General features: G+C 34.4%; 2 protein-coding genes across 2 annotated transcripts; both read right to left on the bottom strand.

Moving 5' to 3' along the window:
- Positions 1-967: 967 nt before the first annotated feature.
- On the bottom strand, positions 968-2,645 carry ONS95_005058 (uncharacterized protein). The gene is made up of 4 exons (XM_058498450.1): positions 2,265-2,645; positions 1,940-2,208; positions 1,672-1,889; positions 968-1,603 (listed from the first exon to the last, which is right to left on the bottom strand). The coding sequence occupies exons 1-4, from the start codon at positions 2,525-2,527 to the stop codon at positions 1,256-1,258; spliced, it is 1,098 nt and encodes a 365-aa protein (XP_058351964.1). The 5' UTR covers positions 2,528-2,645; the 3' UTR covers positions 968-1,255.
- An 8,659-nt stretch (positions 2,646-11,304) lies between these two features.
- OLA1 (Obg-like ATPase) lies at positions 11,305-14,249 on the bottom strand. The gene is made up of 4 exons (XM_058498449.1): positions 13,818-14,249; positions 13,678-13,749; positions 13,140-13,625; positions 11,305-12,932 (listed from the first exon to the last, which is right to left on the bottom strand). The coding sequence occupies exons 1-4, from the start codon at positions 13,890-13,892 to the stop codon at positions 12,372-12,374; spliced, it is 1,194 nt and encodes a 397-aa protein (XP_058351963.1). The 5' UTR covers positions 13,893-14,249; the 3' UTR covers positions 11,305-12,371.
- Positions 14,250-14,398: the final 149 nt, after the last annotated feature.

The raw sequence follows: 14,398 nt of genomic DNA, 5'->3' as shown, positions 1-14,398 counted from the left end.
AATGCCCGGCTAACATTCTTGAAAGAGGTCACAGCTTTGGTGAATGTTGCAGGCGAGTTGAGTGTAGTGAAAAATTCTGAGCAGTTCAGACGACAGAAGTGAATATATATTTGTTATTGACTTTAAAATATCTTGATTTATATACCTGCGACGCGCCGGGATCATCGCATCAATAGTTGTGTTTACATGGTCAGTTCTTTGCGTGGTTGTACTGCAAAAATCTCAGGAAATGTCAAGGTTGATTGAGCAGCGGTGCTAAATCCATTCGAGAAGGTCAGAAATCTCCTGAATATCGTGTAAAACATTTGAAGTATGCTCAGAGAGTGAAATGACAGTGATAGAATGCATGACAGCAAAGTTCCAAGTAAAGCAGAAGCAATGGGCATGGCTCTCGCTGAACAGACTGGTCATATGGAAATGTAAACAGAACGAGAAAGGGTATCGTATTACGTACAAATCACCATTAGATGGGTATTTCCTTGCGAATAGCGGTTGAATCAGCTTGATCAGAGGCCTTACTGCTCTTCGAAGTTCTCCTCTATTGCTAATCGCGAGCTTCCAAGGCACAGCATATATATACCAACAATTTGTCGCCTCCTAGTGGTCCATTTTAAACCAATTCGGGAAGACTGTCAATTCACGTTCTAGAGCTATTTTAGTAGGGAGACAGAACTAAATTAAGTTGGACTTGTATTCATTCTCAAGCTATGAGATCGAGTTTGGAGGATTTAGCAAGCTTCTGTGCCAGACTTTGGTTGCCAACGTTGCAATCCGGCAAGATTAGAGCACCACAGCATGCACCTGACAAATGCCGTCAGGTAAGTATCGAAGGCTTCACTATCGAGAAACCAATTTCTACTCATATGAGTTTCTGTGATGAGTAGATAAGTATTTCGATCAATACACTGATCAAACTTGTAGTAAATCTCGTAGCTTTCAAAATCTTGACAAGTGAAGCTATTTAGATGTACTTCGATTATCTTTCAGCCTTACTTTAAAACCCTAGGCATAGCTCTAATATGGCATCTGTTTATTAATTCTAGAGGAATGCGGTACAGACACGCTTGCGTTAGATGTTGCCGACCATCATATTCCAATCTAAGGTTCACTGTCAAGCTCTGTTAAAGCCCTATCAAGTTCTTTCCACCATCCACACTGCAACCAATGATCTCCTCATGTGAATTCAAGTCGTTCTCATCCAGCCATTCCACTCCTATCTTCTTCTAGAACGGAGCGGCCGCTCGACACCAAGCGCTTACTCTATGTCTCCAAACCACCTATGCTTCAAAGCCTTATCTGCCGTGAGTCTCTGTGCAGGATCAAATTTAGTTAGGCCCATAATGAGGTCCTTGAAGTCATCGTCAATCCCCGTCCACAAAGAGATCGGCTTTCGTGGATTGCTCTTGTTGAATCCATCGCGAAGTACCTCTAGAACTTGACACCATGGGCTATCGCCGAGGTACTTCATAAAAGCGTTCAATCCTTCCTCGTCTGCAAAATACGAGATCTGGCGCTCAAGAATCACGGCTAGAGGCTCTTCACCTTCCTCGAGGTCCCCTTCATCAACCGCGAAAATGACTTGCTTTGTCATAACATATATACACTATATAGAAATGAGTAAGAGAGATATTTCGGAACTCGAATAATTTAGAATGGATTACCGCGACCTACCACAATGCCAAAAGAGAAAATGTCGGACGGTTTGTTCACGCGGGCTTGTGTATGTGCTTCGGGACTGCGCCACATGGGGTTGCCAACTTGTATACCAACAATGTCACTGTCGGGATTTACACGAGTAGCATCCTCGAGGTCAGCGAGTTTGACTTGCTGGATAGATATTCCGCGATCATCTTTATTCCAATTAACGAGGATATTATTGGCTTTGATATCTACGACTCATTAATCGCCACGAATATGCGCAAGGTACCTCCTGACTTACCTGTGTGCACAATGTTTTGTTTGTGCAAAGCTGCAAGGCCGCGGAGCATATCTCGAAGAATCCTTTTGATAAGAACGACAGGTAAATCTTGCCTAGCAAGGTTCAACAGATGGTCAACGAAATATCTGTAAACAAACGTCGATCGTCCCAGAACGACGTCCTCGGAAAGTCGAAGATACTGATTGCCATCGAGGCTCCGGTACATCCCTTGGATATGGTCGAACTGAGCCGGCGGTACATCCTTCAGTATGAATTTCTCGTTTGCGTCACTTGTTCAATGACAATCAGCAAGTGGTACCACGGCAGGACGTTTGAATGGACCGACCTGGCGAGACAGACGCGACAAGGGGGATTGCCTTTCTCTTGCAAAATTCGCTCGATCAGGTATTGCCGGCCAGATTCACCTACTCTCCTGGCAGTCTCTGATATCCCAGTCTGTGGACGCTCTCCACGTGGTATTGTGCTGACATAACGAGGAAGATTGACGATCACAGGAGAGGTATGAGACAGACGAAGAATTCCAGCTGCGCAAAGACAGGACCTCGAGATGTGAGGCCTCAAAGTCACGATTGAGCGCGACAAATTCATAGCCGCAAGCCAAGGTATGTATTTGCGTCTATGCAGGGATTCGCGCACGATTGGATGCAGAACCAGGAACTTCTGCGCACCATACCCCTCGTTTGGAGAAATGTTCCTGTTATCGACGCATAATAGTCGGTTCCCCTGTATGAGGCTGCGGGCACTCGCTTATAGTCGGTGAAAATAAGTGTCACGGGAAAGTAAGTGTCACGTAAGGATTTAGCGACCTTATTAAAATTTCGCTATAAACCCTACTAAAATCAGATCGTTAGATTAAATCTAAAGTAAGATATTTCTTAAATTTACTAAAGTATAATAAAATTAGTATTTCGCGTAATTAAGTTAATAGAGCTAGTATCTGACTTTATATTAGAACTCTTTATATAGACCTACTATATAAGGCTAGACTTAAGATATCTAATACTAACTCTTTTCTTTTTATATATATTTCTTATTTTAAATTTTATATCCTTACTTATAAGTCTTTAATTATACTCCTCTTTAAGCTATAGTATAATATAAAGGTATTTAAAGTAACTTTCATATGTTTTACTTATAGCTTTAAGTAGAGTAAAGTTCTTATTAAGCTCTTTATAAAGAATTAAATCTTCTACTTCTAGAAATATACTATCTACTTTATATTTCTCTAGCCTTTTCTTTCGTTCCTTATTCTCTTTTCTAGCTTAAACCCTAGTAATATAAAAAGCTTTAGTTAACTAATTAATTACTTATTAGAAAGCTTTCCGAGCTTTCTATAAAGTTTCCTTACGTTTTACTTTATTATATATTTATATCTTTTACTTTAAATCACTTATAGTTACTAAGGCGCCTTTCTTATAGATACTTTATTATAATATCCTCTTTTATTAATTATCTGATTTAAGTTTCTCTTAAAGTATTATATACTTAATAGTTATTAGATAAGCCTTTTAAAAGCTTATAGCTATATTTATTATAGTCTTTTAGAAGAACTCTTTAGAGGTATTAGAGAACTAAGTAAGGTCTTTTCTAATAAATAATTAGATAGCGGATATAGTTTACTATAGCTTATCTAGTTATAAAGGAAGTAATTTTAGAAGATCTAAGTCTTAATCTTTATTCTTTACCTTTTAAATTAATCTCCTTTTCCTATTATATAACTATATCTTTTATAAGCCGGCTTTTAAGGAGAGTAGCTATATTCTAGAGGTTTTAAAAGCGTTCTTAATTATATATTCTTTTATTATATCTTTCTTTATTTTAATAAGATCGTAGAAGAAAGAAGTAATAGTATATTTAAACTTAAGATTATATAAGGCTATCTGAATATATAAGTTATAGAAATACTTCTAAGGCTAGAAGATACTAATATTAAGAGGTTATAGAATATATATAAGATATAAAGGAAACTAAAATATCTTAATATAGTTTTTTACTAGCTTTAGTACGAATAAATTATATTAATAAGACTTATAGCTATTATAAAATAAAAGCTTCTATAGCTTATTTAAACTAGCGTAAGAGTACTGAATTAAGTAATCTACGTAGTCTATTATAATTCGATTATTAATATAGTTAGTATTAGAATAATTAATTTACTTATCTTTATTTAAGTTCTTATATACCTAGTAGTTATCTATTATCTTCTTTTTTAGCGTAATTATATATAGAGGAAGTGTCTTTTAGTTATTAGTATATATAATCTTAATAATTATAATAGATTTATAGTTTTTAGGACTAGTGATATAAAGCTCTTTTACTTTAATTAGAATAATAATACTCTCTTTAGTAGAATAGCTAACTTATACTCCTAATTTATCTATATTTAGTAGCTTTTTACTTAAATTAATTTTATATTCCTCTACTACTATTTAAAGCTCCTTAAACTAATCCTTTATATCTTTTTTAATATAATAATTAACTTAGGTATACGTAATTAGCTTTATATGAATTATATAGAGAAAGGGGTTCTTCTTTAGCTAAGCGTTAAACTAGTGTTTTAATAGAGAAAGTAGTAGAGGTATTATTTCTGTCTCTAATATTAGTAATAAATTATATAATAAGATATAGAGATTTATAGCTTATAAGTATATAATTCTATTTAAAACTATCTTATAAGTTATACTTAAGCTAGCCTCCTATTATTTATAATAGTATTATTAAATAGCCTCTTCTTACTATAGTAAGAGGATCTTATTATTTTTATTATATTTATTAAACCCTTTTTATTAGTTCCTTTACTTAGGCTTTTTTATATAATATATTAATTACTATAATAAGTCTTCCTTAATAAAATATATATATATAAAGAAGCTAAGTAGTTCCTTAGGATTATAATAGACTGATTACGATAGGCGAGTTATATAGGTAAGGCTGATATCGTAAGGCTATAAGGCTAGAGTTATATAGTGAACCTAGGACTAGCTTAGTTTACTAGTAGCTATATCCTCCTTACTTATTCTTAAGGCTCCTTAGGAACCTCTTCCTCTTACTATCTTTTCTACTTTATATTATAGCTACTAATAAACTTTTATTATATTATTATATTAGAAAAGATTAACTTTACTTATAAAGGTCTTAATATCTACTTTTACTAAATTCCTTAAGTACTTTTTAAGCGTAGTTAAGTTATATCTTTAGCCCTCTCTTTTCTACTTTACCTCTTATACTTTATTATTTCTTTAAGTACTTTCTAGGTATAACTAAGTTATATTTATAACTTAGGTACTACCTCTTACTTTTTACTTTTATACTTATATTTCCTTATAAGCAGTCTTAATCCTTTTTAGAAAGGCGATAGAATATAATATAGTATTTCTCTTACTATTAAACTTACTACTTTACTAATACTAAAGGAAAGAAATCCGCTTTTAACCTCTTCTCTTTTATATATTACCTCTTATAAATATAATAGTAGAAAGAAGAATAATATTATTCTCCTAATCTCTTATAATAATATTATATCTCCTAAGGAGAATAATTCTTAGGACTAATAGGACTATTCTTAGGAGGAATATACTACTCTTATATTAATAGTTAGAGTTATAAAGAGCTTTAAGGAACTTTAGAGACTAGTTAAGTACTAGAAGAAGTAAGATAAAAGCTTCTATAAGATACTAGAGATACTTAAGAACTTAACTTCTAAGTCTAAGAAGTCTAAGTTATTAAGTTCCTAATAATAAGCTTTTAACTTAGGAGATAGTAATAACTCTAATAATAGTAGATTATCCGGAGATAACTAAGATAATACTCCTTAGGTACTAGTAGAGCTTACTCTTACTTACTAAAGATACTATAAGAGACTCTTACCTGAATTATATATTAAAAAGTTCTCTAGTACCTCTAATAACTTAGAATAATATACTTAGTTCGCTTTTATAATAAGTAAGCTAGATATTAATACTAACTACTACTTAAGTAAGAAAGCCTGATAAGCTATAATATATAATTATACTAAGAGTAATACTTAGAGTTACTTACTCTCTTACTTCGAAGTTAGTACTATAGATTTTTTTATAAATACTAAGGAAATACTTAGCTATCTTAGTAGTATCTATAGTAACACCTTTAAGTAATAAGATACTAAGATAGCCTTAAATAAGCTCTAAATAGTAGCTAGTAAGTTATTTATTAAATACTACCTAAAGTTCTTAAAGCTTATTTAAGATACTTATATCCTATTTACTAGGAGCCTTATTACTCGCCTTTATAACTTCTTATACCTAGCTCTTAAGGATCAGGTAGTCTATAAGTTTACTTTTAATAGAAGTTTCTAGGACTTTATCTCTATAGTAGATTTCTTAGATAAGAAAGTATACTAAACTTAGGAATAATATTAGTAGATTATAGTAACTACTTAAGCCCTTACGCTAGTAGTTCGCCTCTTAACTTTTACTTTCCTAAAAAGAGGCCTAGTTACTTTTCTACTCTCTAATAGTATTCTTATTCTTACTACTTTAACTTTAGTAGTAGTTACTTTAAAGGCGATCCTCCTTCCTTCTAAAGTAGTTACGTGTTATAATTATAAGAAAATAAGCTATATTACTAAGAATTGCTTAAAGCTTTATATAATAATAGTTATAGAAGTTAAGGTACTAAAGAAGTACTTTAGTACTAGTCTCTTTTCTAATAAGGAGGTTAATAACTTAGAGGAAATTCCCTTAGACTTAGAAAACTCGGAACTTTAAAAGAAAACTCTTTCTTAAAGTAGATACTTAATCTTAAAGAGATTAATATACATTAGTTAATAAGTAGTAAAAGTTTTACTATCTCTTATATATTATTTTATAATAGTATTAGAATTATATTACTTATACTTTCTAACTCTAGAGTAGGTAGTTTCGCTTTTATTAATACTCGCTTTACTAAAGACCTTATAAGGAAATTCGGTATAAAACTTACCTCTTTATCTAACCTTATATAAGTGAAAGGCTATAATAGATAAGCTAATAATATCGCTTCTTACGTGATCCTTTTAAATATTCTAATCGACTAATATATTTAGAAGAAGATCTTATTTATTCTCTTAGATCTTAGGAATCACGAGATTATTTTAAGATAGACTTAGATAGCTTACTTTAATATTTAGTTAAATATAAAGGACTATTATCTTATTTAGCTATATAATAAGGATATTCCTATAGTCCTCCCTTATTTAATTCCTCTCTCCTAGGATACCTTATAACTATTAGACTTATTATAGATATAAGTAACTAACTAATAAGATATATTCTAATATTAAGTAGCTATAAATATAGAGGACGCTCTAAGACTCTTCTCTTACTAAATAATAGTTTAGATAATAAGGGATATAAGAGAATCCGCCCTTATAAATATACTATCTGCTAAATCTTAATACTTATCCCTTTCTTCTTAAAGATATTATATAACGAAGTAAGAGGACTAGAAGAAATATTATTAGTTAGAAAAGGAATAAGACTAATAATACTAGGAAAATTAGAGGACTATCTAAGAGCCCCTTACTTTAACTTATAATAGCTAAGTATAAGACTTAATTAGATAGATAGAAAAAGAACTATATAACCCTACTTTATATAAACTTCCTATTATAGTTCCGAAGGATATAGTATTCCCTTATTAGTACTTTACTAAGAAAAGGAAGACCCCTCTAAAGATAGATATCACTAAGATTAATACTATAGTATTCTATTATATCTTATAGCTCCTTAGATTAGAATTCTTTATAATAATACTAAATGAAATTAATAAGGTAATTAACTAAGTAGCTTAGAAGGCTAAGTTATAGAGTTCTTCTAAACCTAAGGAATTATATAAGGATATCTTAGATAAGAAGCTCTCTTACTAGTATAAAGAGTTTACTAGCGCTTTCTTAAAAATAACTATTAACTTTCTACTAGACCTTATCCCGGGCTTAGACTATAAGATTAAACTAGAAAAGGATATCAACTATAAGTATAGTCCCTTATACTAGTAGAGTAAAGTAGAGCTCTAAGTGATAAAGAAATACTTAGAGGAGAATCTAGATAAGGGCTTTATTATCCTAAGTTACGCCTTATTTACTTATCTGACTCTCTTTATAAAGAAGCTTAATAAGGGCTTATAATTTTATATTAATTACCGAAGATTAAATAAGATTACTTAGAAAGATAGGTATCCCTTATCTCTTATTAATAAGGTGTTTACTTAGTTAGGATAAGCTAAGATCTTTACTAAGATTAATATCTAAAGCGTATTTTACCGGATCCGAATAGACCTTATATCTAAGGAATATACTACTTTCTATACTTAATATAAGAGCTATAAGTATAAGGTAATACTATTTAGTCTAATAAATAGCTTAGCTATATTCCAGTAGTATATAAATAATATACTTTTTAACTACTTAGATAATTTCTGTACTATATACTTAGATAATATTATTATTTACTCGAACAACCCCTTGGAATATAAGGTATATATTAAGAAGGTCTTATAATGCTTATAATAATATAGGCTCCCTACTGATATTTAGAAGAGCGAATTCTATATTAAGAAGATTAAGTTCCTTAGCTTCTATATTATTACTAAAGGAATTAAGATTAACTCTAAGGCGATAGTATATATAAATAATTAGGAACCTCTTATAATAGTCCGGGGTATCTAGTTATTCCTAGGGTTCTATAACTTCTACTGGAAATTTATCCTTAACTATAGTAAAGTCACTAAACTACTAGTGGAACTTACTAAGGCCTTAGTCCTATTTAAGATAACGCCTACTTAGCTAGCTATATTCTAAGCTTTAAAAGAGGCTATTCTATCCTTTACTTATTTTAAGTATTATAATATATTATATAAAACGCGGATTAAGACTAATACCTTAGATAAGGTAATCTTAGGAGTATTATCGCAGAAGTATAGCGATAGTTAGTACTTAGTTATATTCCTATTAAAGATAATAAACCCTACTAAACTTAATTATAATATCTATAATAAGGAAATACTCGCTATTATACGTTCTCTTACTTACTAGAGAGCGGAGCTAGTATCGTAAATAAGATATTAATATTTCTAGGTATTCTTAAATTATAAAGCGTTAGAATACTTTATAACTACTAAGAAGCTTATAAGATAATAAGCTTATTAGTCGGAGATCCTAGTAGACTTCTACTTTACTATTATATACCGCCTAGGAAACTAGAATACTATAGTAGATACGCTATCGCGAAAGGAATAAGATATTAATAGGTAAATTAAGACGAAGGATAAATTATATACTTAGACCCTAATCTACCTAAGCTAGCTAGACTTATATATTCTAAAGGAACTAGAGAAGCTCCTAGATATATACTACTTAGCCCTAGTCGAGTTTAAGCTAAATAATAAAACTAATCTAGTTATAAAGCTTATCTATATTAATCGAATATATAAAGCTCTAATAGTTTAATAAGAAGAATTAAAGGAGCTCGATTTATAGTATACTCTTCGGGAAGATAGCTTACTCCTATTTAAAGGTTAACTATAAGTCCTGGATATAGATAATTTATATATATAACTTATTTAGTATATTTATAACTAAATCTCTATAGCTTATCCTAGGAAGTCTAAGATGTTTAGCTTACTTCGCACTAGGTACTACTAGCTTAGTATACTTAAGGATATAGCTAAGTTTATATTGAACTACTTAGCTTATAATCGTGTGAACTATTATTAAGATAAGATACTAAAGTACCTTTATCTCTTACTAATCCCTGACTGCTTATAGTAACACTTAACTATAGACTTTAAAAGTGTATTAAAAGATAAGTTTAGGTATAATTCTATACTTATTATAATAGATTATTTCTCTAAAGAAATAACGTTAATCTCTTATTTCTTTACTTATATAGCTCGCGACTTAGTATAATTATTTATCTCTAACTACTAGAAGTTTAATAGGCCCCTGGAAATAATAGTATTAGATAAAGGCTTATAGTTCGTCTTTTTCTTCTAGAATAAGTTTTACTATATCCTTAGTATTAAGGTTAAGCTCTTTATTACTTACTATACTTAGATAGATAGTTAGATAGAGATTATAAATTAATACCTGGACTAATATCTCCAGCTTTTTATTAACTACTACTAGGATAATTAGTCTAAACTCTTACTAATAATAGACTACGCTTAGCTAACTCTTTTATATAAGTCTCTAGGAATATCCTTATACTAGTTAAAGTACAAGTATAAGCTAAGGACTAGTTGAGATTAGGATAAGCCCTAGCTAGAGGTTAAATAAATAGTTACTAAGAAGCTAAATATCGCTAATATATAGGTATTTACCTATTATTACGAATAGGTCTAAAGAAAAGCCTAAGAGTTCTTTCGCGACTAATAGGAAAAGAAGTAATATAATATAAATAAGTTATACTAGGAAGTCAACTAAGAGGTAGGCGATTCTATATAAGTAATAATAAGAAACTAGAAGATATACTACTTAAAGAAGAAGCTAGATAATTAATTAGTAGGCATATTTAAGGTCTTTAGAAAAAAAAGCTACTTATTCTACTTAGATCTCCTAGCCTTAGTTAAGGTCTATCTTATATTCTCTGTAGATAAGCTTTAGTAGTATAATAATAACCTATTACTTAGATAAGTACTATAAGAATAAGAACTTATCTAAGTCGATATTAAATAAGAATAGAAAGTCTAGGATATCTTAAGGGTATACCTTAAATAAGATAGGACTCTATAGTACTAAGCTAAATAAAAGGGACTTAATCCTAACCCTGAATTCTATCTTATTAGAGACTTTATAACTTATTTATATAAACTTCAGGATTTTTATTAAGCTTATCTTATAGAACTAGGACCGCTTAAGCTACTCCCTGAATAGCTAATCACTTAGGAGGCAGAGAATAATAATATATATAATAGACTAGTAGATAATACTATTATATCTAAAGTAAATCGTAGGAAATTTTTTCATAGCTTAAGGATAAGCCTTCCTTAGAGAAGGGGGTAATATAATAGACTAATTATAATAGGCGAGTCACATAGGTAAGGCTAATATTATAAGGCTATAAGGCTAAAGTTATATAATAAACCTAGGACTAGCCTAGTTCACTAGCGGCTATATCCTCCCTACTTATTCTCGAGGCTCCTTAGGAACCTCTTCCTCTCGCTATCTTTTCTACTTTATATTATAGCTACTAATAAACCTTCGTTATGCCGTCACAAGGATACTAAAGAGCCTACTAGCACGTCTTATTAAAAGCTCTATTATAATTAGCTTTTATTACGTAGATTTTATAGAAGTTACTCTCTAAGTATACTATTTAATAATAAAAGTAAAGGAATTAATATAATTAAGTATAAGGAGTTATAGTCGCGATAGAAAAGACACGCGTTATAGTAGTAATTTTAGTAGAAGTTCATACTTCAGCTATCTTTTGTGTGACACTTACTTTCCCGTGACACTTGCTTTTACCGACTGTAAGTGAGTGCCCGTAGCCTCACATAGGGGAACCGACTATTATACCGTAGTCGTCATTACTCCAAGAGCAAAATTGAGTCTAAGCACAACATGCTCGGGCTAATTGAGGTTTGATTGGGTGAAAACTGCTTGCACAACATGTCTATATATACAGCTCTGTACCCTTGAATCAAGGAAGAGACAAAACTTCCCAAGGTTGCATCTCCTTTTCCAGAATCATTAATATACCAAATAAAGTCCTCATCCCTTACTAGACAATCAACATGTGTCAAGGTCAGTCCTCGGTTGGAAACGTCAGGTGAATCTCTGTGGACACGTCCGGCGGATTTCTCTGCAGCGAAAACGAAGGATGGGTCCGACCAGTTTGTAAAGTACTATCGGGGTTACTTTCACAAGTGCTAACAGTACTGAAGGCGTCCAAGTCGTTCTTTGGTTTTGTTAACTTATTTGAAGTACCGGCAATCTTCGACTTTCCAACTTGAAATCCAGACACTTGTTAATTCTGGCGGCTGTTCGTCTACCTCGTGGGCTGAGTGAGAGTATTCAGGTTGATTTTGGTGACGTAGTGGATCTGGGGAGAGTATGCAGTGTGGATTCATGTTTCAAGGACTGAAAATGTGCTGGGAGGGACTGGCGATGATACTTCATGAAGATGGTTATGGAGAAGGTTTAGAGTGGAGTGCGTCATTTGGTAGACGGATGGGACGAATCAATGGACAATTGCGAGACAGAGGCAGCTTTGCTTGGATTTGGATTTCATTTCCATAATCTTTGGTACTTCGATTCGAAGACCAGGGTATCTCCCACCACCACTATCACTAATCTCAAGCTGATAGACGGATAGTTAAATCATCGTTGTCAGCAATAAGCGATGAGTCTCAAGAGCTATCACCGCAGCGGTAGATAGAATAGAACTCGTTGTACAAACTCAGCATTGTCATTCGATTATCCCTTCGCAGCTCCAGCTTTGATCAGGATGATATCACCATCCTCCACCACGTAATCCTTTCCTTTCGTTTGGATCTTGCCCTTAGCTTTAACCTCTGCTTCGTCGCCCAATTCCTTGAGAACGGAGAAGTTGTAGACGACAGCCTGGATAAAGGTCTTTTCGAAGTCACCGTGAATGACACCAGCGGCTTGAGGTGCCTTGGTGCCATTCCGAATGGTCCATTGTCGGACTTCATCGGTACCGGTTGTGAAGAAACTGCCCAGGTTCAAGACCTTACGCATGACAGTGATGAGTTTGGGAAGAGCGGATTCAACACCAAGCTCCTTGAGCTCCTTCTTTGCATCTTCGCCTTCGGATCCGCCCTCAAATTGAGTGAGACGCTCCTCGAGACAAATGGAGATAGGTAGGATTGGGTCACCGGCAGCGTGTTCCTTGATCCATTCCATGACCTTTCCAAGATGCTTGTTCTTCTTTCGGATGTAGTCTTTCTCGCTCAGGTTGATGAGGTAGACAACAGGCTTGGCGGTGAGGAGGAAAAGAGGGTTGATGTACTCGATCTATGTATAGGGTCAGCGTCTGGTGTGGGAAGCGTTTCCATAACAGTGTAAGAACAAGTAACTAAATCAGAACGTGTTTCATATCTCAGTGTGCTCTCTACGTTTTACGTGAGGCATTCGACGAGCTGGGATTATCAGGCCTCATGGCCTTTTGTCATCATGATAGTGGGTAAAGGGAAAACTGAAGGATGAAAAATTTTCACATACCTCTTTTGCAGTCCAGTCGCCCTTTCGGACATCACCGCCACCTTGAAGAAGAGCCAGGACCTTCTCGATACAGGCTTCTTCCTCCTTCAGTTTCTTCATCTCAAGACTTTGACCACCTCTTCGTGTCAACTTCTTGGATGCCTCGAGAGCCTTTTCAGTGAACTCGATATCCTTGATCCGCAATTCCTCGCTGATGATGGTCAGATCACGGACTGGGTCGACATCTCCCTCAATGTGAATAATCTCAGCATCGTCGAAGCATCGTACGACTTGGAAGATAGCATCGACGGCACGAATATGTGACAAGAAGGCATTTCCAAGACCAGCGCCGGTGGAGGCACCTCGAGTCAACCCAGCAATATCGTAGATGGTGAGATGTGCGGGAACTCTTGACTTGGGGTTGTATTTTTCGCAAAGCCAGTCGTAGCGCTCGTCGGGGACAATGACACGAGATTCCTCAGGGTCAATGGTTGCGAATGGAAAATTCTGGTATTGGTCAGAAGGGAGCGGTGTGTAGAGAGTGGATATCGGTACTTACGGCGGGGTTACCAAGGTGGCATTTGGTGATAGCTTGAAAGAGAGTCGACTTGCCCACATTTGCAAGCCCGACCTGCAGAAATTGTCAGCTGCATTGATCGAGAGCTATGGCGGTAGCAGAGGGGGAATGGAGCTGCATACAATTCCACTCTTCAAATTGTTGCCCGGCCTGCCCAGCAGGAGCTTCTCCTCCTTGACGGCCTTCTTGGGACCCATTTTCTTCCTTACGGCGAAGAAACGTTTTTGTGTGGTTGTTGTGGGTGTAGAGGAACCAGGAGAGGTGAGTAAGACCGTGCAGCTAAGCAGGCTCTGGTGTTGATATTGGGTCGCAGTTCTTGCCGCGGACCGTTGTAAAGAGAGGGTGAAAGAAGAGAAAAGACGCGGGGCAGTGAAGGACGACGTCGTGAAGAATGAGGGGTGGGCTAGGGAAGGCAAGGTAAGGTAAGGTAAGGTACTTCAGCCTCGTTGAGTGCAGAGTGGGAGAGATGGATAAACCAAAACCACCTCTCTGCTCTCCTGCGCGAGTGTTGTGCGACGAATGAGAATTCGGGCTTCTGCCCTGACGAGCGAACGAGAGGGACTCAAAGGGAAAAGCTCTGCGAATGAGAAGAGAATTTTTATGGTAGGAAACAGTGGGGGCCTCGCTACATTCACGGCCCGTCTTTATGCCCGGACGCGAGCCCTCACGGCTCCAGTTCGGCTCTGGCCCGGGGCTGATATCA

Source organism: Cadophora gregata, assembly GCF_030347475.1.
Source record: "Cadophora gregata isolate MNR1 chromosome Unknown scaffold_15, whole genome shotgun sequence".
Classification (NCBI taxonomy): domain Eukaryota; kingdom Fungi; phylum Ascomycota; class Leotiomycetes; order Helotiales; family Ploettnerulaceae; genus Cadophora; species Cadophora gregata.
This window is presented reverse-complemented; position numbering and strand designations above follow the sequence as displayed.